The sequence below is a fragment of the Nicotiana tomentosiformis genome, chromosome 10, assembly GCF_000390325.3.
Source record: "Nicotiana tomentosiformis chromosome 10, ASM39032v3, whole genome shotgun sequence".
Lineage (NCBI taxonomy): Eukaryota > Viridiplantae > Streptophyta > Magnoliopsida > Solanales > Solanaceae > Nicotiana > Nicotiana tomentosiformis.
The window spans coordinates 67457378-67484812 of NC_090821.1; the positions used below are offsets into that span (position 1 = coordinate 67457378).

At 35.2% G+C, this 27435-nt stretch overlaps 2 protein-coding genes across 20 annotated transcripts; one reads left to right on the plus strand and one right to left on the minus strand.

The window, feature by feature from the left end:
- Positions 1-3296: 3296 nt before the first annotated feature.
- LOC104102994 (chaperonin 60 subunit beta 4, chloroplastic-like) lies at positions 3297-10425 on the minus strand. 19 transcript variants are annotated; one of them, XM_070187476.1, is made up of 10 exons: positions 10311-10425; positions 10160-10232; positions 9959-10092; positions 9568-9639; positions 9224-9486; positions 9032-9107; positions 6238-6360; positions 4402-4729; positions 4004-4246; positions 3297-3474 (listed from the first exon to the last, which is right to left on the minus strand). In XM_070187476.1, the coding sequence occupies exons 1-5, from the start codon at positions 10340-10342 to the stop codon at positions 9402-9404; spliced, it is 396 nt and encodes a 131-aa protein (XP_070043577.1). In that variant the 5' UTR covers positions 10343-10425; the 3' UTR covers positions 3297-3474; positions 4004-4246; positions 4402-4729; positions 6238-6360; positions 9032-9107; positions 9224-9401. The 19 variants fall into 19 exon arrangements, with proteins under 19 accessions (XP_070043577.1, XP_070043576.1, XP_070043574.1 ...); XM_070187475.1 differs by having other exon boundaries at positions 6238-6355; positions 9032-9486; XM_070187473.1 differs by having other exon boundaries at positions 9032-9486.
- A 13315-nt stretch (positions 10426-23740) lies between these two features.
- On the plus strand, positions 23741-25984 carry LOC138900338 (uncharacterized). The gene is made up of 4 exons (XM_070187066.1): positions 23741-23747; positions 24333-24923; positions 24969-25090; positions 25397-25984. The coding sequence occupies exons 1-4, from the start codon at positions 23741-23743 to the stop codon at positions 25982-25984; spliced, it is 1308 nt and encodes a 435-aa protein (XP_070043167.1).
- The last annotated feature ends 1451 nt before the right edge of the window (positions 25985-27435 follow it).

Sequence of the window (27435 nt, forward strand, 5' to 3'; positions counted from 1 at the left end):
ACCGTTGATTGTGTTTTCATAGGATATGCGACAAATAGTAAAGCATATCGATTTCTGGTTCATAAATCAGAAAATCCCGACATTCATAATAATACGGTTATAGAATCAGATAATGCTGAGTTCTTTGAAAATATATATCCGTATAAAAAGGAATGTGAGTCGTTTGGTGAAGGATCTAAACGACCTCGGGAAGAAACAAAAGAAAGTACATGTAATCAGGAGAATCCAAGACGTAGTAAACGTCAAAGAATGTCTACTTCATTTGGACCAGATTTTGTGACTTTCTTATTGGAGAATGAGCCTCAAACATTTAATGAAGCTATGACTTCTTCGGAATCATTGTTTTGGAAAGAGGGAGTCAATAGTGAAATAGAATCCATATTGAACAACCATACATGGGAATTGGTTGATCTTCCTCCTGGAAATAAACCTTTGGGTTCTAAATGAATTTTTAAGAGAAAAATCAAAGATGATGGCACTATTGATAAATTCAAGGCAAGGCTCGTAGTCAAAGGGTATAGACAACGAGAAGGTCTAGACTACTTTGATACATACTCTCCAGTTACAAGAATTACGTCCATACAGATGTTAGTAGCATTAGCTGCAGTGTATGGTCTTGAAATTCATCAAATGGATGTTAAGACGGCCTTCTTAAATGGAGAGTTGGAGGAAGAAATTTACATGGAACAACCTGAAGGGTTTGTGGTTCCAGGTAAAGAAAAGAAGGTATGTAGACTTGTTAAGTCTCTTTACGGACTAAAACAAGCACCCAAACAATGGCATGCGAAATTTGACCAAACAATGTTGTCAAATGGTTTTAAGATAAATGAATGTGATAAATGTGTGTACATTAAAAATGTTCCAAATCACATAGTCATTGTTTGCCTATATGTGGATGATATGTTGATAATGAGTAATGACATTGCCAATATAAATGCTACTAAGCGTATGCTCAATAACAAGTTTGATATGAAAGACTTGGGAGTTGCTGATTTAATTCTGGGAATTAAGATCCATAAGACTCCTCAAGGTCTGGCATTGTCACAATCTCATTATATTAAGACAGTACTTGAAAAATTCAAGCACTTGGGCTTTAAAGTTGCAAAGACTCCAATTGACGTGAATCTTGCATTAGCAAAGAATAAAGGCCAAAGCATATCACAATTGGATTATGCTCGTGTGTTGGGATGCTTAATGTATATCATGAATTGTACACGACCAGATATAGCTTGTGCTATAAGTAAACTGAGTCGATATACGAGCAATCCAGGCCAATCTCATTGGATGGCAATGAAACGAGTTTTGGGATATTTAGAACATACCCAGAACTTTGAATTGCACTACAGTAATTTCCCTGCGGTGATTGAGGGATACTGTGATGCAAATTGGATCACCGGTTCAACTGATTCTAAGTCCACAAGTGGATATGTATTCACTATTGGCGGAGGAGCGGTATCTTGGAAGTCGTCCAAACAAACATGTATTGCCCGCTCTACAATGGAGGCTGAATTCATAGCCTTAGATAAAGCCGGTGAAGAAGCTGAATGGCTCCGAAATTTATTGGAAGACATTCCATTTTGGCCCAAACCGTTGGCACCAATATGCATACATTGTGATAGTCAAGCGGCAATTGGAAGGGCTGGGAGCGTTATGTATAACGGTAAATCTCGTCATATATGACGAAGACATAAAACCGTTAGGCAATTACTCTCTAGAGGAATTATCACGATTGACTATGTAAAGTCAAGTGATAATCCTAACTAGAGAGGTAGTTGAGAAATCATCAAGGGGAATGGGGCTATGGCCGAGAACAAGTTATTGTGGCGGTAACTCTACCTAGAAGACTGGAGATCCCAAGATCTAGGTTCAAGGAGATCAAACAAAGTCATAAATGACGGTTCAACATTGTCAAATAAAATTTTAGTCCGTTCTCGTTATGAGACAATGTTAAGTACCAAGGATAAAGCATTAAGGCTTTTTAATAATTTCTAAATTTGATACGGGGTATATCAAATAGTGTATCTACAGGATGACACTTTTAGGAATCACCTATGTAAGTGTGAAGTGTTAGCTGCTTCAAGGAGAACTTTGTAAGGCCAGTTCTCTACGCACTTATGAAACCAGGCGGTGTTCATGGCTGAAACGAACACAACAATGATAATCAAAGACGGTTAAGGGTTGATTGTGTGACTTATGGTTGTCTAGGTATACACCAAAGATCGACGGTTCAAAGATATCAAATCTACCGATTGACCGAGTATATCCGACATAAGTTTACTACGAAAAGTTCAAAGGGAAACCTACTTATCTAGATGCGATTAATCCTTGCTTGTAAATCACACAGTTTTTCCATGCATACTTCCGTGATATAGCCATTCCCCATTCATGTGGGGGATTGTTGAGGTTTTTTTTTTTAAGATGTAATATTCTTAAAATGAGGGTGAATGGGAAATGGAGGAAAAATAAAATTTTGAGTAAAATTTTAAGTTTTCCCTCTTAACAATGAGACATTGTCCCATATTGGAAGAGGAAGACATTTTTGGTGGGTATATATATAATTGCTCTTCTTGTAGCTCTTAAAGAGTTAAGAAGAAAGCAAGCCTCGCGCCGTCGTCGTCGTCGCTCGCTCGGCTTCGGCTTCGGCTTCGGCTTCGGCTTCGGCTTCGGCTTCGGCTTCGACTTCGGATTCGGATTCGGATTCGGATTCGGATTTGGTCAAATGATCGATTGATTGATTAATTTTTTGGATCAAATTTATTTGTTAATAGTAAATATTAACGTAAGATTATCCGCATTTGTAACGGATATTTTCCAATCCGTGTAATGACCATTTGGCAGCCGCCTAATGCTCTTCCCACCATGAAGTGCTTGCTCCACAACATGAAGTGCTTGCTCCACAAACATGTAATGCTTGCTCCACCATGGAGGGTGGACGTTTGGTCTTCTTCAACATTTTGCTGCTATATATATGTGCAGCAGATGTTGAAGAAAGACACTCAACACACAACACATAATTCGCTCAACAAATTGGCTATACAGTACACTCCTTCCTCTCAGCATTTCCATACGATTTTCTGAGTATATACTCCTTCGTTCTGCATTGTTTTTAACTTCAAACAAAGCAACTGTAAGTGTGATTTGCTACCGAACTTTGTATTCGCTGAAACACTGGGGTTTGAAGTACCGCTACACCAGTGTGTTATTCGTTCTATCCTGGGAGGAAATAATCCATTACCTTGGGTACTAGGAGGGGATTAAATTCCTTAAGGAAACACTGTGAATTCAGTGGGCTCGAATTTATAACTGTTTCATTACGTTAACTTTTATTTTGCAGAATTATTATTTACAAATACAACAATATTGGCGGGAATAACAGTGACGTCCAGTGTAATTGTTTCGTGTCTCATTGGTTGATCTATGATGAAATGTAACTGTTCGCACGCTGGTTGCAATCTCACTTTTTTCCAAATTTGTCTCATGTTACGTCTATTAGATTAAACATTGTATGCATTTCTGACCTTCGTAGTGATGGGGTTTCTGACCTCTAACAATACTGTCGGTTCATTACATGAAGAAGTTTGAAGCTTTGAGTCATAACATCTCTTCAAAACCCATTACACCAGGGTTCAATGATTGATGGCTCTAGAGAGACTTAGAAACGAGGTTGTAGACATAACCAACTACCAAACTCTGTTTTACTATGCATATTTTAGTACCTCGAGTCAAGATAGCGATTCATCTAAGCAATGGCTCTTGACTCTTGCACTCCCCAAAAGATGGAGCTTTTATAGCAGCTACCTTTAGGACAACTGAGTTTGTTCCTACTTACTGGAGCCAGAGCGTTCTGGTCAATGCGCTCTGCGACTATCAAAACCAGGTTTTTCTCCTTTACTGCATTGTCCTTTGGTTTGTAATCTTTTTATCAACCAAAGCTACTGCAACAAAAAAAAAAACATTATGCCTTAATACAACAGGCCTAGTGCTTGACAAAATAAGTTGCTACCTTACACCTGTGAAGCTCCACAGTCTTCTTTCGTCGATCAATTACAAAATAAGGTGATAATTAGCCACCATCAAACTGCATACCTTCTACAACTTCTAGACTGGTTTCAGTATAGTTCCCTTTCTCAATTGTGACAACACCTTTTCTCCCAACCTGTCTTAGAGCTTCCGAGATCATGTTTCCGATGGCATAATCATTGCCAGCACTAACACCAGCAACATCTTCCAGCTCGTGATCCTCAACCTGCAAGGTTTAATGATTGTCAACCGATATGTTGAAGATAGTACAACCTCATGCATCTTAGATAAGAAAGCTGATTTTTAAACATATATCTTGGCCAAACAATTCTGTTTCTCTGCCTAAAGCAAAAACGCAGAGTAATTTTTCCTTCCTTATACCTCTCTAGACATCAACTTGAGCTCAGAAATAAGGGCTTTGGCAGTTCTCTCACACTTGGACAACATTTGCTCCCGTCGCAGTAACCTAGAGAAAGATAATGACTAAACACAATTATAACCAAAACAAGAAAGCTGTTTTTATCTAAAAAAGAGATGTCTATAGGTTATTCCATTCCCTTCAACCCTTGGCACCTTCAGCAACCAGATCACGAGCAAGCACTATAGATGTTGTGCAACCATCACCAGCAAGATTATTAGTCTTGGCACCAGCTTCCCTAACCAATTTTACTCTTGACATTTTCCAAAGGATTGTCCAGATGGATCTGTACTGAAAACAAATGGATATATTCAATACATTATCTTAAGGTGGAAAAGTAAGAAGACGAATGACCACCTACTCCATTGAATTTGAAAGTAAGTTGAATCCGAGAAGCTCAAAAACCTGATTTTATCTGACAGGCTAAATTTGATAGAAGACGTGCATGCAGCTCATTACTTTACTATTAGAAACACTTTTAGCTATCTTTCATCAGCATTCAAATGTATCTATGTACGATTTCTACAAGGATATACTTTATACAATTAATTTTCAACTTTTTGCTTATATAACTGGTTTATATCGTAATCCAAGTCAGGCTTAGAATGTGAATCACATTAATGGAAAAATGTAAAAGAACAAGGACAATTAACTAAGAGTTCCCTATTAAGTTCCAGAAATGACAAAAAATAGAATTGCTGGAAAAAGCAGAACAAGTAGGAGGATGGAAGAAACGTCAACTGTAGACTGTAGGCCTCAGAAAGTGTCAAGAGAAGACTTGTTACACATGAAAACTCAAACAAACAGAAGTAACTTCCACTACGCAGAATGAAGTGATCTTTTAAGGTGGAATTCTATAATTCCATAGACCTGAAGACAAATTTAAACCCTGAATATTGACAACTCTAATAATTCCTTTCTCTATCCTCAGAAGTCAAAAGCAACCAAATTGTCCAACAGGAAACAAGAAATTTACAACCATTAAACTACTTTGAGAAGGAATCACAATATGATTTACCAATTTACACAAGTATGAAAGAGGCACACATAACAATCTATGATTCTAGTTTCCTCTCCATTTTGAACCATACACAACATAAAAGCTCCTTTAATGGTGACATCTTAGACCAGTGGCGGAGCCAGAAATACGTACAAGGAGATTGAAAAAAAAAACTTTCACTCCTAGGACTTGAACCTATGATACAAAAGAATTTTTGAACCCCTTTTACCACTACACTAGAATCTTCTATAATGTCAAGGGAATTCAACAGTTTATGCATAAAAAAATTATTTTTACCCTATTTGCGTACTATAGTTTTCGGCAAAGGGAATTCAATTGAATCCCTTGCCGACACTTTGCTCCGCCACTGCTTTAGACATCATTCTTCCAATTTACTTTAATTCTATATATTGACACCATTGGAATAGCTTTTGATTTACATATTCCAAGTAACATGGAATTCCAACCTTTTTTTTTAAACACCAAATAATACAAGACCTCTTTGGTCTGCGTACACATTACCCTACCAAATAATACCAGAGGCCTATAAAATTTAAACATCTAACAATGTTGTTAATGCTTGTAATGTGAAGGGGAGCCTTAGCACAATGGTAGTTCGCCGTGTGACCAAGAGGTCACGGGTTCAAGTCGCGGAAACAGTTTGTTGCAGAAATGCAAGATAAGGTTACATACATATGACCCAACGTGGTCTGGCCCTAGCCGGGACCCCCTCCCCCCAATAGCAGTAGCTTACTGCTTAGTGCACTCGACTGCCCTTTTGTTAATGCTTGTGATGTACCTCTTTAAGAACAATTTCGCCATAATTATGTTGGGAGGACCATACTTATTTCTAAGCACTACATTCCTTCCTTTTGGACCCAATCTCATTCCAACCAGCTCTGCCACCAAATCCACACCTGCCCTGCACAAAATTTTTACCCAACTCAAAATCTTGAAAACCAAACAAAACATAACAAAAGCACCCCAAAAAAAAAAAAAAAAAAAACATAATGGCCAGAAGTTTCTTTGTGGTAGAACCATCATGGTTAAAGTACAATTCTTTAGCCATAGCTCTTGTGTTCAACAAAGAACCAGATACCCTTTCATCTGTGTACTGATCCATTTTTTAATATAATTGTAGGTAAATGATTCAAAGAACAACCCATTTATTCTTTTTGCTGAAGTTTCAATTATGCTACTAAAAGGTTACTGACTAGAGGGATAAGAAAAGAGATTAACTGAAAAAATCTGTCACATAAAAATTTGTCCTTTTTGGCGCTATTTAGCTTCAAAAGCTTCAAATTCAGAGCTGAAAATGGAATTTTGGGCCTGTGATATCGTGGCTCAAAATAAAGAGTGTTAAAAGGCCCATTTTAGTTCCTTCTACTTGCAGTGTTCTTTTAAGGTTTCATTTTATTTTACTTGGTCTTAAATTGTGTTTTTTATTTGATTTTCCCTTTTATGGTAAGCTGTATTAAAAGGCTAATACTGTTATTTGGACATTTCCTTGTTGGTTAGTTTTACTCTTTTCTTTTCTTTAAAGAGGATTGCTTGCATGGATGGTCAATTTAAAAATAGTCTAAATATGGTGAAACCTTGGAACATAATAGAGCTAATTAGTTTAAGATTGAGACGTTGTTAATTGATTGATTGATGAATATATAAGTAACTGCAGTGCGGTGAAGTGCAAAATTTGATGAATCAGTGCCAAATATAAACAAAAATGGATGTTAGAAACATACTAGGAGTAATATGTAAGCAGCTTAAGATCCAAGGGATACTGACAAGGGGGAAATCTTGGAGGTTTCATGGCTAAAAGAAAGCTTTACCTTTTTCTGGGATTTTAAGATCTTGGATTTTGGACATGCATACAAGTTGGTCAACTTGTAATATAAAGTAATGATAAGGAGACTAAACTGTATGAACGTTTTGTGATGATTCTGATGTCATGTTTCTAAGCTTGAGAAAGTTACAGTTGCAACCTAAAATGATGGAACTATTTTAAGTTTAAGCCACTTCAAACGAGTTTGATTGTCTTTCTACTGTCTTAAATTGTATTTAGCTTCTTATAGTATCAACATAATCTCAAGGCCTTTGCAGTGATAAAGGAAGAAGGTATTTGGTAGGAATATGATACTATGATTGGTAGAAATGTTGAGCACAACAAAATGAGTTGTATATTACTACTATTTAGTAGGTAAAACATTTGCTACTATATTCATATCATGGCAGGCATAAACTTCATGAGACAAGGTCACAGACACCAAATAGAAGAAATAGTATGTTACATTGGTTTGTCAAAGATAACCTGATGTGTCATTTTTTTATGATGTTATATATACTGATAAACTTTTGCAGTTAGGGTGAAGCAGAGAGTCTTGTATCTCTCACTGTACATTTACTTTCATTCTAATAGCATCTTGAACCTTAGTAAACATGACGACAATGTGTTGGAGACACTTACTTTCAACTGGCTTTCGGATAAGGAAATGAATTATCTAAACTGTCAAGGTAAAACAAAGATCAAAATGCTACTGTATTGGAGTTTGAGAGGATCCTACAATGTTGGATAACATGTTGCAATTAAAGACAAAGAAGGTATGGTAAAAGACAATATTCAACCAACGCACTTCCAATGGTATGAATGTTACCTTCAACCAAAGTGTTGAATAAAGCATTTTCCCTTTGTCCAAGGGATTATCACTTTCTGATTCATAAGAATCAAACTAACTGATCTTTTCACCAAACATTTTCAAGAATTATACATTACATAATGCAAAAGTTTTAAATTTGTAGTGTTTTTATATAGTTTCTAAATCTTTTTTTAATGATGATGGTTTCTAGGCCAGCTTGTGCGGCGCACCTTGACTAATTCACCTAATAGGCTAATTTCTACGGCCATTTCAAGCCTAGCTTCTGAAAGTGCATTTTAATCTTGATCCTTGTTGAATACCACCTTCAACACATATTGTTAGAACAAAGTAGCTAACCAATTACCTAATTCTAAACTATTTTAGTAGGAAGAGCGGACCAATTAATCTATTACCCCCATAAAATAGGTAAAGACATAAGAATAACTTCAAAATCTGAAACATACCCCTCGAATATTGACCCACTCTTACTCAATACTCATCAAGTAGAACACCAGGAAACAAGGAAATGTAAAAAGATAAATCTTTCCATAAAATTCATCATAATAAGAACAAATCACACCATTGACACAAACAATTCGCAAGAGAAAATGATCTCTCATGCGCACTTAAAATTTAAAGCGAAGAAAATGACTCCACAAAGCTCTTCTGAATTATTAACATATCTTTTGTGTAAGCTTTTACTGATCTCATGTGAAAATGGTCGTTTAACTAAAATAACATTTGTAATGTACTACAAAACCAAATCTCTCTAATTGCAAGCTAAACCTCAAAAAAGAAAAAAAACAGAATCTTAGAAAGACCCAGAACAACAACACTTAGGAAAATACAACAACAACAACAACAACAACAAAAAACCACTAAAAACCCACTAACGGGGTCAAGGAACACTTGTAAAATCAAAAAGCCAAAAAGAAAAGCAATGGAGATAGAGAAAGATACCTAAATTCCCAAAAAGGAAATTGAAGAAAGTTCCTTGACATTCATGAAGAAACAAGCAGAGCAGAGAATAGAAGCACTGAAAGCAAAAAATCCCAACCCAATCATGAGTGAAGCACCAGCAACCATCAAGTTCATCAAATACTGCAAGCTTATACCCAGTATTAACATCTTCTTTCCTCTTAATATGCTCACTTTTTTATAGGTACAAACACTGATAATAGAAAAAGGGCCACTTGAACCCCTTTGCTGCCATTTATAGAAAGGAAAATAGATGGATAAGAAGGGGTTGACTAAAAGCTGCAGAAAATGCTTTGGGAGAGTTGACATTTGGAGTATTCAACTAGGAACGGCATCACAGTGTAACCAGGGGCTATATCAGATCTCTAGTTGGAGTCATCCCCATTTCCATGGTCCTCTTCGGCTCTTCATCTTCATCGATGGCAGATTTCTTATTTCTGGAAAGAACAGAAACTTGACTTACAAAAAGGACAAGATAAAATGTGGAAATAACGTTTAGATATGCAAAAGTATTTTACCTGAACCTTCCAATTTTGACGCACACAAGATGTTTCAGCTTTGTGTTGTAAAAGAAGTAGAGCATCATAGAACTGGAAAAATGAATGTTACGGGATAACTATAAATGATACTGGATAGAAAACATGAAGAAAACACGTTCACCCTCTACTATTTTGCTTGAGGAAATGACACATGTCATACTCAACTTATTATAAAGTTGTCCATTATCATACCCTTTTACGGACATAAAAAATTATTACAATCCCGTCATAATTAATTCCGGATTAGTTATATCATAATTTTATTCCAATCAAATATGATATTAAATTTAATTTTAAAATTAATTATCCTTTTTTATCAAATAAGTCCTAAAACCATAAATAACGAGGGAAGAAGGAAAAAGAAACTCACACAACATCATCTTCCAAAGCTTGAACGATTTTGTCATTAAGTATAAGGTGGTGGATCTCTGATTCCTGGGCTTTGACCACCTTGTTCAAAGCCTCTTCCAAAGTTGTGTAAAAACTTTTGTCTTCCAGCCATTTCTGCAACAAACAAAGTTGGATATAAACTAAATTCTATGAGTAATTAAACTCATAGATAGGGACTTACCAAATCAAGTTGATATAGTAAATCAACATCTTTTTTGAAATCATCCCATGTCTTTTCTTCAAACCACATATCACTGTAAAACCACTGAGTGAGATGCTAAGAACAAAAATATTCAATATATGCAACCAAAAAAAAAAAAAGGAGGGCTTACTTGATCAAATCAGGGGGCATAATGGGATACATGTCCTCTAGTATTTTGAAAAAATGGTCCTCCCATGACTCTTCATCATTTTCCCCTTAAACAACAGAAGGTGAGTTACGCGGGGGCGGGGCAGGGGAAAATTCAACACAAAGGAAATACTTACAAACGAAAGTATTTAACTCTCCTTTAATGCTCTCTGTGCCCAAATCCACCTCCCTCAAATAAGAATTCAAGCTAAACATTACAAAAAGCACATAAGAAATAATCTTCAAACCTAAAATTGTAAATTTTAGCAGGTGTAGGCACTATAACTCCCAGATCAAATCATAGCTTCAGTAAAACCTTCTCCTTCAATTTCTAAAATGAAACAAAAAAGTATAGCAAATTGTACATGGATATCTTACCTATCAAATTCATTCACTTGTTTGAAAGGCATCTTGAACCTGCTCAATATGAAAATCAAAACACATACTTAAAATGTAATAAGCTATGATACCCGGTCGTATCCAATGTTACCACTAAGCAAACCAACCGCTTTATGAGATGCAGCCTTAGTACACAGCAGAAAACCCAAATTCTCGTCTCTCTCTCTTCCTCTCTCTCACTCACTCACTCACACACACAGCAACTCCAAAAACTAGAATATTTCTCTCGCTCTCCCTCACACACACACTCATACACAGTGATTGAAAAGCAAAAAAAAAGAGAAATCAATGATGAAGTAGCAGAGTACACAAAAATATAGAGATCAATGACGAAATAGCAGAGTACACAAAAATTGAGAGATCAATCACCAGAGTACCTGAATTCTCGTCTCTCTCACTCTCACTCTCACTCACACTCACTCACACACGGCATTCAACTCCAGAAACGAGAATATCTCTTTCTCCCGCGCTCACACACAGTGATTAAAAAGCAAAAAAAAAAAAATCAATGATGAAGTAGCAGAGTACACAAAAACAGGGAGATCTATGATGAAGTAGCAAAGTAAGCAGCAGAGTGCCCAATTTCTCGTCTCTCTTACTATCTCTCACTCACTCACTCACACTCAGACACGACATTCAACTCCAAAAACGAGGATATATCTCTCGCTCATACACACAGGCACACTGTCTCACACACACAGTGATTAAAAAGCCAAAAAAAAAAAACGAGAGAAATCAATGATGAAGTAGCTAGCAGAGTACACAAAAAAGAGAGATCAATGATGAAGTAGCAAAGTATGAAGAAGAGTGCCCAAATTCTCTCTCTCACTCACTCACTCACTCACTCACTCATACACACACACGGCATTCAACTCCAAAAACGAAAATATATCTCTCTCGCTCGCTCGCTCACTCACACACAGTGATTAAAAAGCAAAAACACAAAATAAAAGAGAAATCAATAATGAAGTAGCAGAGTATACAAAAACAGAGAGATCAGTGATGAAGTAGTAGAAGACACAGCAAGTTATACAAAAACAGAGAGATTGATGAATTAGCAGAGTACACTAACACTAAAACAGAGAGATCAATGATGAAGTAGAAGAGTCAATACAGGAAAAAGGCAGTGAAGTACGGTGTTACCTGAAGAACGCAGAAGTAATTTGAGAGAGAGAGTGCAAGTGAATTTGAATGTGAGAATCATATATATATATATAGTAGTTGAGAGGGAAATTTGAAAAAAAACGAAATCTGTTCGTGACGTTTTCAGCTCATTTGCGTGACTCTGTATTTTGAGATAGGTGTATTTTTCAGTCGCCAATTAGTTTCTTTAAAAATATAGGTGTATTTTTCAGTCGCCAATTAGTTTCTTTTATTTAATTTAAACTAATTTTAAAATAGGCGTTGTATCCTATATTAATAACTATAAAATTTTGATATTTTAATTAATACTATTAGATATTTGTTCGATTATAAAATAAAACCTGACCAAATATATACTCTTGGAATTGGGGAATATTAATCTTATTTAGTTAATAAAGTAGCGACTTAACTAAGCATGAAAACAAGCTAAGATAATTTTAAAATCTTAATGATCTATCATGAGTTCTCGTTTTTTTTAATTTTAACTTCGTATAAAAATGATTTTTTTAGGTACTATATATTTTATACATTCAACTACAAAAAATAAAAAAGTAAGCGACAAATAAACTATGTAGCTAAATAACAAATATCCTTCACTAATCCTATTTAGTAATGAATTAGCAAGAGATGTCAAAAAAATCCTAAACATTAGGAAAATATTAAATGATAATTTTTTTCTAGCGTAAAATTTATTTTTAAAAGGTGAAAAAGACAAATGATATTTTGTTAAAAAGTTTCATGTTTTTAATATAATAGATTTAGGATATTCGCTTTTCGCGTGTAACCGTATCATAGAGTATAAGTTTTAAGAAAATCAATATGAATATTACTAATAAATAATATATATTTGATGTGTAATTTTCGATTATCATTTCAAAATTATTTCTAGAATTTGATGTTGTATTAAATATTATAATGATGGTCGGCATTGAAAATTTATATCTATTATAGTATTTATTTAAGTGTGCATTTATATTTTGCACCTAAATTTTAGGAAAAATACCTCAGAACCCCTCTACACTTGACACATTTTATGCAATGCACACCCAAACTTTTCCCAGGCGTAATTACCCCTAAACTTATATTTTGATTCCCCAACCAATCTTACCTTATGAGACTGCCACAATGATTCACATGGTATTTTCAACCTTTTATAAGTTTGTCAACCTTTGAATCATTTGTTTTGGACTAAATTTATTTTAAAAACTTGCCCAAACTTTCAATTTTTATTTAGTTAAAAATGGAGTTTGACCAAACTGTTTTTTTTTTAATAAAACTGCCCCCCAGAAAATAAGAAGTAAAAAAGTCAAAATAACTTGTAGTTGCATTTAAAGTAGGAAAAAATAAATAGTTGGTACCCCATTATTTTGGTCAAAAAATTTATTTGGCTGAAAAGAATGCTACTCTTTTCTTTTACCTACAAAAATACACAGTTAGAATAAAATTGCATTTAAAGAAGAAATAAGAAAATACAATTGAAACTCTATTATTTTGGCTAAAAATAATGAGTTCCGGCCAATTTTGTTTGTGAATTAGACCTAAAAAAGAAGAACATATAACTGAAAAAATTGTCATTGCATCTAAAAGGGAAAAAAGAATATACACAATTGAAATTTTATTATTTTGGCTAAAATTTCCCTTTACTTCTTTTGAATACTATATAATTCCAAGCTGCATAAAGTTATAGTTTTAGACTTTGAGACTAACTGAAACTTTGCCTATTTATCATTAATTTCATTGAAAGTAATGCACTTGAACTTTGCGTTCAAATATTTTTGTTCTCCTTTGCGTGTGGAGCGCAATTTATTGGAAAATATTTTGTTTCTGGAAAATGGTTATTTTGAAACATTAATAATTAGGACTTCAAATACAACCGTAATTTGGTTATTTTGAGTTTAAGCTCAATTTATACAATCGTCCTAGCATTCCTTTAACTTGAATAAAATAAAAACTTGAATAAAAAAACTACATGTAAAGTATATCTTCTAAATATAAAAATTCCATAATGATTTACTTTAGATTAAACTTTGCTTATATGAAAACAGATATGGCATATTATTTTATAATTGACCTTACAATTAGTGCTATTTAAGTTCCTAAATATTATGAGTTTCTACATATTTCAAATAAAAAATGATTTAAATTAAAATTTTGTTGATCTTAAAGCCCTAAATATTAGGAAAATGACTAAATTATAAATATATTCAATATAAAATCTAATTTTGTAGGATAAACAGATGAATAGTATATTTTGTAGGATCTAATTTTGTAAGATAACTAGTCTTTGGGCACGCGCGTTGCGCGTATGCCGTGTCTCATTGAGTAATTTAAAAAAAATCTCATAAATGCTACTATATGAGAAATTATGTTTGAGGTATAAAATAAAATATATGTTCTCAAAAAAGGATGAATATTGATCTATATAGCTAACACAATAAAGAAAGAAGATGTCCTATTGAAGTCTTTTAGCTTAAAATTTATTCTATTTTCATAATTTGATCCCTTTTTTTCATTTTGAGCAAGATTACGCAAGCCTTGAAGATTTTAGAGTTTTTCTGCAAAACGTCTTGGATAGTTATTTTCAAGTTCATCCTAAAGACACAAATATGGTCAATGAACCGAGAAAAGACACTTTTCTTTTATATATCTGTTCTATTTTAATCAATAAAAAGTACTACTAGAAGAGTTTTCTTTGAACCAGCGGCATTTCTATCTTTTTGAAAACCTATTTTAGTAAAAATAGTTCGCTTAACAACTTGTTTGGATGGTTGTTAGTTGTTGTATTGTATCGCATTGTTACTTTTAATACAATATTTGTTTTGATTTTTACTTAAATTTTATTTTATCGTATCGTTACATCCGTCGTTACGTAACAACGAAAAGTGTCACTTTATGGAATGACCAATTTGGTGTGGTTGCGTCGTTACCTTTTTTTTTTCTCATCTTGCCCTTCCTTTTATTAAATAATCATATTTTATCCCTGACTCAATTTTTTATATAATAATTTTACCTTGTACTTTATTTATTTTTTATTATATTGCAAACTTATTCTTCATTTTATTGGTGCATGAATCATAAAACAACGATAAACAATACAATCTTAAACATTGTGTACATCAAATGATACATATAATACTATACGATACGATACATTATGAAACGATACATAACAACCATCCAAACAAGTTGTAACTTTCTTTGGAAACTCAGTACTTAGTACATGTCAGTTAATTATATCTTTCTTTAATTATTTTACAAGTTTTTCTTAAAGACAAATTGGAGAAAATTGCAATGCGGTCTATCCATATGTTATGCAATAACTAAACTTTCTATGCTTTTAATATAGTCTCTCCTTTCATTAGCAAAAAAAATTATATCTTTGATCCTATTTTTATTGCTACGATAAAAATATAGTAAATCGTTCATGATTTCTCACCAAAATTAAGATAAAAATAATATACAACACTCATCAAGCTGAAGTTTCAGAAACTTTTTTATCTTTCATATTTAACCTAAACTGGGGATAACAATTGTTTCTTTAATTTTTAATTTCTAAGTTGAGAAGTGATTCAAAGTTGATAGAAGTTAACTGTAGAGAGACAGAGGCATGGATTCAAATATTTTAAATTATTTATACGATCAGGTAATTTATAAGATAATAACTAATTACATCTAAGTATTAATTGGTAATCTATTAAGAATAAGTGTACACTACATAGCCATATCACAATCACTAATATATTAAGAAAACTGCTATGAAAAGGTGTTGCGTATTATTTTTTCCAAAATAATATAAGAGTTTTTGAGATAATATAAAAGGAAGAATGTGATGACCCAAAATGTCATCTTTAAATTTAATAAGTAATTCTGTGTTCTAAGATCTCGAAAAGCGCCATTTATCATTTCTCGACTTGCATGCGCAGTCCGTACAATTTTTCGGAAAGTTTTTATGTGAAAAATGAATTAAAATGTGAAATAGAGCTTTAAAATTTAAGTGAGTTGACTTTGATCAACGTTTTTAGCAAACGAACCCGGATCAGTATTTTGACAGTTTCAGTAGCTCCGTATCGTGATTTTGGACTTGGGCGTATGCCCATAATTTAATTTGGAGGTCTCTAACTCAAGTTATGACCATTTAACGGAACTAGCAATTTAAAGGCTAAAAATTCCAAGTTTGATCACGGGGTTGATTTTTTGATATCGGAGCCGAAATCCGATTCTGGAAATTTGAACAGCTCTGTTATGTCATTTATGACTTGTGTGCCAAATTTGAAGTTATTCCGGATTCTTTTAATATGTTTTGGCACGAGATTTGCAAATTGAAAGTTTAAAACTCAAAGTTTGAATCAGGGTGTGAATTGTAATTTCAGTGCTGTTTGACGTGATTTTAGACCCAGAGTTAGTCCGTATTATGTTACGGGACTTGTTCGTATATTCGAACGGGGTCCCGAATACCCCGAAAGTGAAATGGATCGATATCGGGACAAGAATTGGACTTAAGCAAAATAATCTAAAATTTGGGTTCTGGTATAATCGCACCTGCGGAATTTTGATCACAGGTGCGGCCCTTTTGCGCAGAAGCGGACGTCGCAGGTGCGACATTTTGTTCGCAGATGCGGAACCTCGCTAGGCAGCCCCTTTTCGCAGATGCGAGATTTTTCTCGCATGTGTGAGCCCAGGCACCGTAGATGCGAAAATGCTGGGCAGAATACATAAAATCGGGTCTTAGCCATTTTTACTCATTTTTGAGTTTTGAATCTCCGATTTGGGCGATTTCAAGGGAGATTTTCCCGACTTTAAATTGGGTAAGTGTTCTTTACAAATCCATGTCTATATTCATCATTTATTTCGGATTTAGATGGAAGAAATTGAAATTTTTGCAAAACTTTCCAAAAACAAAAAATTAAGATTTGAAGGTCCATTTGATATCGGAATTGGATAAATTTGGTACGGTTGAGCTCGTATCGGAACGAGTGTTCGGATTTCGCGAGTTTTTTCGGGATTTGAGACGTGGATCCCACTGTCGAATATTTTAATGAATTTCATATTTTTATCCGGAAAAATTATAAATTCATATGGAATTAATTCCTATGATTAGTATTGAATATATTGAATTGTTTGTGAATAGATTTGAAGTTTCGGAGGCAAATTTAAAAGAAAAAGTTGTGGCTGAATAATTGATTGGAATTTGCAAAGCGAGGTAAGTGTCGGGATTAACCTTAACTTGAGGGAATAGAACCTTTAAATTGTTTGTTATGTGAATTGCATGTAAACGACGTATAGGCGAGGTGACGAGTGTCTATACGTCGTCAAATTAATTGTTTGCCTGCTTACTTGAAAAATCATAAATTAATTATTATAATAATTGTTTCTCCTTATTCTTTACAAATATAAATTCTTAAATTCCTGCATTAATTGCTACATGCTATTTGAATTATGTGCCTTAATTGTTATTTGACATTTAGCATAATAAATATTAAACTGCCTACTTGCTCCCAGATTTTCATAATAATTTGTTATTTGTCATTGTTTGCTTCATAATTAAACCATAATTATTGTATGCTTGTTGTCTCGTAATTTTATATTAATTGTTACCTTTATTGGAAAAATTTCTTCTATAAGAATTAGTAAGTAAAAATGTTGGAGGAACGGGTTACACGCCGCAACATGATTGATTATAATGAAAATATTGGAGGATCGGGTTGCACGCGCGCAACAGAACTGAATTTGAATATATTGTGAGAGCGGGTTGCACGCTGCAACAGAATTAGTTGAAATAATAATGGATTATGACTGTTGGGTTGGTTTCAATTATTATAAATGAGTTACCTGTTTTATTTATATTATTTGTTGTTATTATCAATATTGCGTACAGGTTAATGTAAGTGAACCGCCTTAGCCTCGTCACTACTTCGTCGAGGTTAGGCTCAGCATTTACCAGTACATGTGGTCGGTTGGACTGATACTACACTCTGCACTTCTTGTGCAGTTTTTGGAGTTGGTCCCAGCGGCGTACCATAGGCTTGCTCGGATTTCACCTATCAGAGGAGACTTGAGGTATAACTGCATAGCGTTCGCAGTTCTGAAGTCCCCGTCTATTGTACTTTAGTTGTGTGTTTATTTCCAGGCAGCTTTATTTTATTCAGACCTTTATTTGTATTTATTCTAGAAGTTCGTGCACTTGTTACCCCAATTCTGGGATGGTATTTAGACATCGTTATTATTATGGATTATTTCAAAATTGCTTTCGCATTTGCTTCCTTGTTATTAATAAATTTAAAAATTATTTTAAAAATAAATAATATTATTTTAACGTTGGCTTGCCTAGCAAGTGAAATGTTAGGCGTCATCACGGTCCGAAGGTGAAAATTTCGGGTTGTGACAAAGAAATATGTAACTCAATAGATGTACTTTTGTAACTCTAAATATAACTATATATGTTTGCATGATTAGGAATAGGAGACTCAAATTGAACTACATAGAATAGAAAAAACTAACTAATGGTAAATTTTATATATTTATCGTTTATAGTTGTATTAAGTTTCTAACGAATAAATTTATTAATGATCTGAATAATTTAGTCTAAAATGATTAAATTAGCGCAGCTATAACAAAGTAAGAAAGGAAATGGACAAAAAACGACAAGTATCACTACGTTTCATATCCTAATAAAGTCACCTACAAGGAAATAAAGTTTTTTATATTAATATCCTAATATTTAGGACTTTTTTACCTAGTTCAAATAAGGAGTATTTTGATAAGCAAAATTTTAATTGATTTTGAAGTACTAAAATTAGGAATATAACTTAAATTATAATTTTGTTTAATATTAACTTTATTTTTAAAGGGTAAAAAAGGCAAACGATATTTTGTTAAGAGTATTCGTGTTTTTAATATATTATAGATTATAGATATAGATTATAGATTATAGATAGATATAGATATAAATATAGATAGATATAATCATTTAGATATTCTTCAAATAATTATTTTTTAAATTCGAAATAGGTGACTATAGATTTTTAAAAGTTGCTTGTTTGTAAAAGGTTGAGTCAGTTGATTCCACTCCTAGAGCTACTATAAATACCTTCCAAATCGAAACGTTCTCCTAGATATCTTTCTCTTTCTATTAGACCACTCACCACATATCACAATATTCTGTTTTATTTTTTGTGAGAAATTCGAGTAATTGTTGAAATTCTAATTTTGTTTGCTTTTGTAAAATCCTGTTGGAATTCTGCCACCATCCTTAAGAACGGTGGTTATACTATCAAAATTAGTTTTTTGCTCCCATATTCTGCAATTATTTTTTAATACTCCTAACAAACTTAAGGAATTTAATCACTATAATGGAGGCTAAAGTGATATTGTTTTCAACAAAAAGTTCAAACTAGACATATTTGATGGCTTGAACTTCACCCGATGGAAAGACAAATATACTCGAATTTGACAGGATTTGATCAATCGATTCATGAGATCTGAATATCAAGTTTGGGGAGTAAATTAAGGATTTGACTATGTAAATGAACCCAAAATGAGAAACTAAGCATATATTTGGATGTACAAGCATATGGGTACTTGCACTAAGAAGCTTTTTTGTGGGGATTTTGACTAGTTTGACCGAGGATCGATGCTAATTGTTGATTTTGACTTTTGGAAAATAGTTTACCTATACTAATTTGAGTGTGTTACTCAATATTGTTTTTGCATAGATTGAGCTATACCTGTTAATCGGGTCGGGCTGACCCGTATATAACCCGGTTCAGCTCGATACTGTAGTGGGGGCGGGCTGGGATGGGTTGGGCGGGGAGCGGGTTTCAAACGAACAATTTTTTGATATCGGTGCACCGAAACCCGTAACGGGTTTTAAATGGGCTACAGCCCGGTTCAGCCAATTTTTTAACGAGGTTTTTTTTTTAATTTTTTTTTGTGGACCGTTGCCAACGGTCAAATTCAAATATTGCAAATTATCCTACTATTGCAAATGGTTTAATTCATATTACTGAAATTTCTCTTTTACTACATAATTTGAAGAAGAAAGAAGGATATACTTATGTTGTTGAATCTATGCTAGATAAGTTTAAAAAATATTTTTACCAAATTCCCCCTATTTACCTAATTGGTGCTATTTTAAACCATTCTATCAAAATGGCCACTTGTCGCCAATTAATCACTGCTTTATATTCTTATATGGATATTAGACCAACTGAAACTCCTGATATTGACACTTGTATTTCTGATCTACACAAATATTTAGAAACATTATATAATTATTATGCTAACATTGTTGATGCTTCTTCTGATGTAGATGCAAATATTCCTTCAAGTTCAGTTTCAACATTTGGGACCAGTGATTTGGATGATAATGATGGTGTTGTAAAGCGAAACACACACTACGGCATTTATATATATATATATATATAGCGAGCACACACTACGGCATTTATGTAGTCTTCACAACCTATATGCTATTTACCGAGGTCTATAAATTTCACGATTGAGTTATATAACGCATGTTCTATATTTTGTATGATAAATTGAGCATGATACGCTGTTTTGCACGAATTAGGGAGCATATATATTATGAAATGTTTTCCCATACGTGTTGAGATTCATAGCATGTCTTCATTGTCTAATGATTGGATTGCACATGCTTTATGTGCATTTAGTTTATGTGTTGAGATAATGCTAACATCATACCTGTGGATGATACCCGGTTAACGCATAGTCCGGTTGCCACCACAGTGCTCTATAGTTCATAACTCACTAATGGTGGAGTATAACACTAAGGCGGATCTAGTATTTTTATAAAACGGATACCCAATTAAAGAAAGGAGGGAAAAAAAAGTATTAAGTGGAATTGATCCTTGGTGCTTTAGGTAAATAACTCAGTATATTCAACTAAGTGTACAATTTAGCCTCATTGAATCATGAGTGCCAACAGATAATATTAGATCAGTTCTAGAAAATATGTACATAAAATATCTAGTTTGACGAAAAAATCATGAGTTCACGAGCCCCATATATAAGCCTATAAATCCGTCCCTGGTATAACATGAGTTTATTATTGGCTATGGCCTATGAGTTGTCTATTGAAACGCATAGTTAAACAAATGTAAGGGTGTGACTTATGGTTACTACACATAGGTGACATTAGGGGTATACATGGACCAAGTTGGTTCGAGTTTTATCAAAATCAAACCAAACCAATTATATCGATTTGGATTTGTTCGATTTTGTCGGATTTTTTGTTACATGAATAATATTCAAATCTTGCTTTATTAAAGTTATAAATAAAATTTTGATAAGTAAATATATTTTTACTAAAAATGAAAAAACAAATTAACAAACACATGATCTATTAAAGTATTCTTATGGGAGAAATTTTTTAGTATAATAGTTTATTTTCTTAGATGTCTAACAATAATTTTGGTTGATGTACGCTTTCAAGGTTAACCGAATTTAACAATTAAACATTAAAATCAATATGACATCTAAATAATGATATGTTCTATGTAATTTTAGATTATCGAAATATCACTTCACATTCAAAAAGATATAAGAAATTTTGACATATGAATATGAAAGAACAAAGAGATGATTGACGCATTTCAATAACACTTAATAAGAAAACGATACAATCCATTACTTAAAGTAAATAAAAATGAATGCACTTTATAGTTCTATTAAATATTACATCTTATGAGAGGATCTCAAATATTTCTTAACATCTTTTAAACAAAATTCTATATAAAGTCTTAAAAGTATATACAAAAAATTATATATTTATATGCCGGTTTGGTTCAGTTTTTTTACTGAATACCAAACCTAGTCGGAATTTTTAATCGGGTTGGTTTGATTTTTCGATTTGATGCGGCTTTCTAGTTGGGTTTGAGCACCGCTAGGTGACATCATAATAACATTTTGTGAGATATTATATGTATATTTGTTGCTATATTATCTATACAATAATCTATTGTTATATGCTTTACTATGTGCCATGACCCCAAATTCCCTCCGTAAAATATCGTACAATTCCTTAAAACCCGGTGAGATGTAAGTCACTAGCTCTAGATACAATGCTGAACAATCCTATACATCAGTGTCTATCAAAAACATAAAGAAATAAGGAAGAACATGGTAGAAGGGGACTCTGAGGCCTGCGTACGCTGACAGGTGTACCTTGAAGTCTCCAAAAGCAAGCTCAACGTGCTAATACCAGGACTGATACGATGTACCTGAATCTGCACAAAAATATATGCAGAAGCTTAATGTGAGTACACCACAACGGTACCCAGTAAGTGCCAAACCTAACCTCGGTAGAGTAGTGACAAGGTCAGGTGAGGGCCCTACTGGAAATAATAAGAAACAAGACGAATGATAAAATGATATATTGATAATGACAAAGGAAATACTACAATAAGGAAGTTATGGAAAGTTAACAACATAGAATCAAGACAGATAATACAACACAAAAGGAAACAAGGATTTACATGATAAAGAAACAACAACCAGGACAAGTACATCAATAATAAAAAAATGAAAAATAGGATCCCTACCGAGGTACCGTCTCGTAGTCCCAAATAATAAAAGTAATTCACAGTCTTTCCTTATATCACCACGGGAGCCTTTACATTATGTTTTGAAAATTATTTTTCCGAAATAGCACCCCGTGTTTTAGCCCACCTTATCACATCGCATGGCTCCTAGCAGTTCCCCCACTAGCCACGCGTATCAAGCCCACCTTATCTCATCACATGCATTTCAACACCCAGACTTTATACCACCGCATGCGTACCAATAATAACACAACATGACAGAAACCTCGTGTAAATAGTAACAACAGCACAACAGAAACCTCATGTAAATAATAACAACAACACGACAGAAAACCTCCTGCAAACAACCAAACAATCCTCTCAACAATAACACGAATACCAAAACATAACAACTCAATAAAAAAAATAATATTTCACAACTTAAACTTTGCCTCAATAGAAACCACGGCCTTTACAACTCAACACCAAACTCAACAGCAAGTCATTTCAAGGCTAGTAACTTTCAGGTAGAGAATCCCACAGTTAAATAATGAATACAAAATTAGAAATGCAAGTAATTCAACTAAACATGTAGTACAAGTTACAAATAAGAGATAAGACATGTAGACATGTAAAAGTAGACTAAACATGATGTAACACCCCGGGAAAATTTTGAAGTGTTTTAAGACCATTAAGAAGATCGGCGGGTGCTAATTATATTAATTCGGGTATGAACAAGACTGATAATTTGAATCATATCAATTTATCATGATAATATATGTATGAGGTGCATTAAGAATGGTTTATGGTCTAAGAAGAGCCCTAAGGCTAAGTCAAGTTGGAAATTATATGATGGGACAAAGTTTCAAGTGAGTTCGCACAAGACCTAACTTCAAACGAGCATAAATATCAGGAAAGGAAGAATTATATAGTGTATAACTATCAAATAAAAGCCTTTTGAGTCTAGTTTCCAACGCATTAAACTGTTCGTCATTTGGATAAGTATACATAAAGTTATGGCCATTTTACTGGACATGTGTCATATACGCGCCAAGATGCGCGGCCGCGCACGTAGGAACCCATTTAAATACCCCCAAGGTCGGGTAGAGTGAGAGGTAAGTCATTTCTTTGAGCTAGGGCTTGCATATCAAGGGGAATCCGTCCAACACCTCCTTCCCATGATCCAAGGTATTATTTTTGGAGTAATTTTGAGTTGATTACTACTCCTAAACACTTGTATTAACTAGGATTAATCTTGAAGATCCATAGATTTCCACTTAAATCCCCAAATTGGTCAAGAACACTACAAGTTGGGATTATCAAGAGTTTTACTATGAGAGGTATGTCTACCATCTCTAACTAATCTATGGTGATTATTTATGTATGAAGTAAGTATTAGAACTTATGGTATGGTGATTGAAAGCCATATGTTCCCAATTTAAATACATAACCATTGTAGAGATTGAAATGTGATTATTTGATAGTATTTTGTTGGTTGGATTAAAGTGAAACTAACAAATCGCTGAAACTTTCCTACTCACGTGTTCGGGAGCAGCAGTATTCAGCGGATTTGGAAGCGCGTCCGGACATCCCTGACTGTGATCCAGGTTCCATATTTCTTGAATTGTATTTGCGCACATCTATTTACTGTTGCCTTGCTCGCAGTTTTGATTGGATTGATTGCTTTTTCTATCTTTTCTACTAGTGTTTTAAGCTTAAGGTTTCATCTATTCATTTTAATTCTGTGTTTGCATAGGGGTAATTTCGTAGATGTGGTAGATTCATTGTTCTAGTGCCTACTCGCGTTACTGTTCTCGTAGTCGCTCATTTGAGTTGTTTTTAGCTCTCGGGTACGTAGCCTGTAGTCCTTCATTCCCGTTATTGGTTCTTAGTGGTAGTGTTTACCTAATACCTTTTTCTTATAGTGGCGGTAGTGGACGATGTGAGAGTAAGGTCATGTCCTTGGGTGGGGCTGGGGGTGGGGTCCAGGGGTGGGAAGGGGGGTAAGAAAGCCTCTAGGCTGAGAATTGGGTCTTGGAACATTGGGACAGTGACAGGGAAGTCTATAGAGTTAGGTAAGATTCTTCAGAAGAGGAAGATCAACATAGCGTGTGTTCAGGAGACTAGATGGAAGGGTACTAGGGCACGAGATATAGACGGGTTTAAACTATGGTACTCAGGGAGCGTTAGGGGTAAGAATGTGGTAGGTATTTTAGTAGACATAGACCTTAGGGAGTTCGTGGCTGAGGTTAGGAGGGTAAATGATAGATTGATGAGTATTAAGCTGGTTGTTGGTGGTTTTACTGTAAACATGATTAGTGTTTACGCTCCTCATGTAGGTTTGGACCAGGAGGTCAAGAAGCAATTCTGGGAGGATTTGGACGAGATAGTGCATAGTATCCCGCACACAAAGAAGTTGTTCATTGGCAGAGATTTCAATAGTCATATTGGGGCTAGTGCTAGGGGTTATGATGATGTGTATGACGGGTACGGTTTTGGGGATAGGAATGAGGGAGGTAATTAACTGTTGGTTTTTTCTAGAGCTTTTGATTTGGTTATAGCTAACTCGAGTTTTCCGAAGAGGGAAGAGCACCTGGTCACTTTCCGGAATTCAATGGGCAAGACTCAGATTGATTATCTTCTCTGCAGGAAATATGATAAAGGTCTGTGCACTGACTGCAAGGTCATCCCAAGTGTGCACCTCACGACTCTACATAGGCTCCTAGTTATGGACATGGAGATCAAGAGGAGTAGGACGAAGAGGTCGGGGTGCAGGCAACCTAAGATCAAGTGGGGTAACTTGACCAAGGACAAAGCTCAGGAGTTAGGGGAGAAGTTGTTAGCTATGAGGGCCTGGATGAGTAGGGGGGACGCATCTAGTATGTGGTTCAAGACTGCGGATTGCATTAGGGTAGCTGCTAGAGAGGTCTTAGGGGTCACGAAGGGCTCTCCTGGGGGTCATAAAGGGGACTGATGGTGGAATGGATAGGTTCAAGGTAAAGTGGAAGCTAAGAAAGCTGCTTATTTGAAGCTAGTAGAGAGTACAAACGAGGAGGAAAAAAGGACTTATCGGGAGTGTTACAGAAAGACAAAGAAAGATGCGAAGTTAGCAGTTATGACGACTAAGAACGCGGCGTTTTCTCGTTTGTACGAGGAGCTCGAGGGCAAAGTCGGGGACAAGAGGTTATACCGGTTGGCCAAGGTGAGGGAGAGGAAATCCCACGACTTAGACCAAGTAAAGTGCATTAAGGAAGAGGATGGAAAAATATTGATGGACGAGGCACTCAATAAGAGAAGATGGCAGACATACTTCCATAAACTGTTGAATGAGGAGGGGGATAGACGCATTGTGCTAGGTGAGTTGGATCACTCCGAGAGTCGGCGGGATTTTGGGTACTGTAGGAGGATTATGGTAGAGGAGTTGGAAGGGGCGGTGCGTAAGATGTGCAGGGGCAGAGCGATGGGGCCTGATGAAATCCCGATGGAATTCTGGAAGAGCGCGGGGCGGGCAGGTTTGGAGTGGCTCACTAGGTTGTTTAATGTTATTTTTAAGACAAAGAAGATGCCCGAAGTATGAAGGTGGAGTATGATGGTTCCGCTTTACAAGAACAAGGGTGATATCCAAAATTGCAATAATTATAGGGGTATCAAGTTGTTGAGTCACACTATGAAGGTTTGGGAGAGGGTGGTGGAGGCCAGGGTGAGGATGTGCGTGTCTATTTTTGAGAATCAGTTTGGATTCATGCCAGGGCGTTCGACTACGGAAGCGATTCATCTGGTAAGTAGATTAGTGGATCAGTACATGGAGAGGAAAAAGGATTTGCATATGGTGTTTATTGACCTTGAGAAAGCATACGATAAAGTTCCGAGGGAGGTCCTATGGAGGTTAGCGGTGTTCCGGTAGCGTACATTAGGGTGATTAAGGATATGTATGATGATGCTAAGACTCGAGTGAGGACTGTAGATGGTGACTCTGAGCATTTCCCTGTGGTGATTGGGTTGCACCAGGGATCGGCTCCTAACTCATTTTTATTTGCCTTGGCGATGGATGTACTGTTGTGTCACATCCAAGGGGAGTTGCCTTGGTGCATGCTATTTGCCGATGATATAGTGTTGATTGACGAGACGCGTAGCGGAGTTAACGCGAGGTTGGAGGTTTGGAGACAGACCTTGGAGTCTAAAGGTTTCAAACTGAGTATAACCAAGACAGAATATTGGAGTGCAAGTTCAGTGACGGGACCCATGATGCAGACGTAGAGGTTAAGCTTGATGCTCAAGTTATCCCCAAGAGAGTGAGTTTTAAGTATCTCGGGTCTATTATCCAGGGTAACGAGGATATTGACGAAGATGTCGCGTATCGCATCGGAGCGGGATGGATGAAGTGGAGGCTCGCTTCCGATGTTTTATGTGATAGGAATGTACCGCTAAGACTTAAGGGTAAGTTTTATCGAGTGGTGGTTCGACCGACTATGCTGTATGGGGATGAGTGTTAGCCAGTCAAGAACTCCCACGTACAGAAGATGAGAGTAGCAGAGATGAGGATGCTGAGATGGATGTGTGGGTGTACCAGGAGAGATAGGATTAAGAATGAAGCTATCCGGGACAGAGTGGGAGTAGCTTCCGTGAAGGACAAGATGCGGGAGTCAAGGCTGAGATGGTTCGGACTTGTTAAGAGAAAAAGCATTGATGCTCCTGTTAGGAGGTGTGAGAGGTTAGTCTTGGAGAGTTTGAGAAGAGGTAGAAGTAGGCCTAAAAAGTACTGGGGAGAGGTGATTAGGGAGGACATGGCGCTGCTTCAGCTCACTGAGGACATGACCCTTAATAGGAGGGTGAGGAGGTCGAGTATTAAGGTAGAAAGTTAGTAGGTAGTTTATAGTTGTTCACCGATAGTCTTAGTAGCATGCATGTCCCTTCATATTCTTATATTTTTATTACGTTATGTGATTTTGTTCACCTCAGGTATTGTATTCCATGTTACTATTATTTGGTACAACTTATCCTTTATCTTTCCCTTTTTCTTTTCTCTTC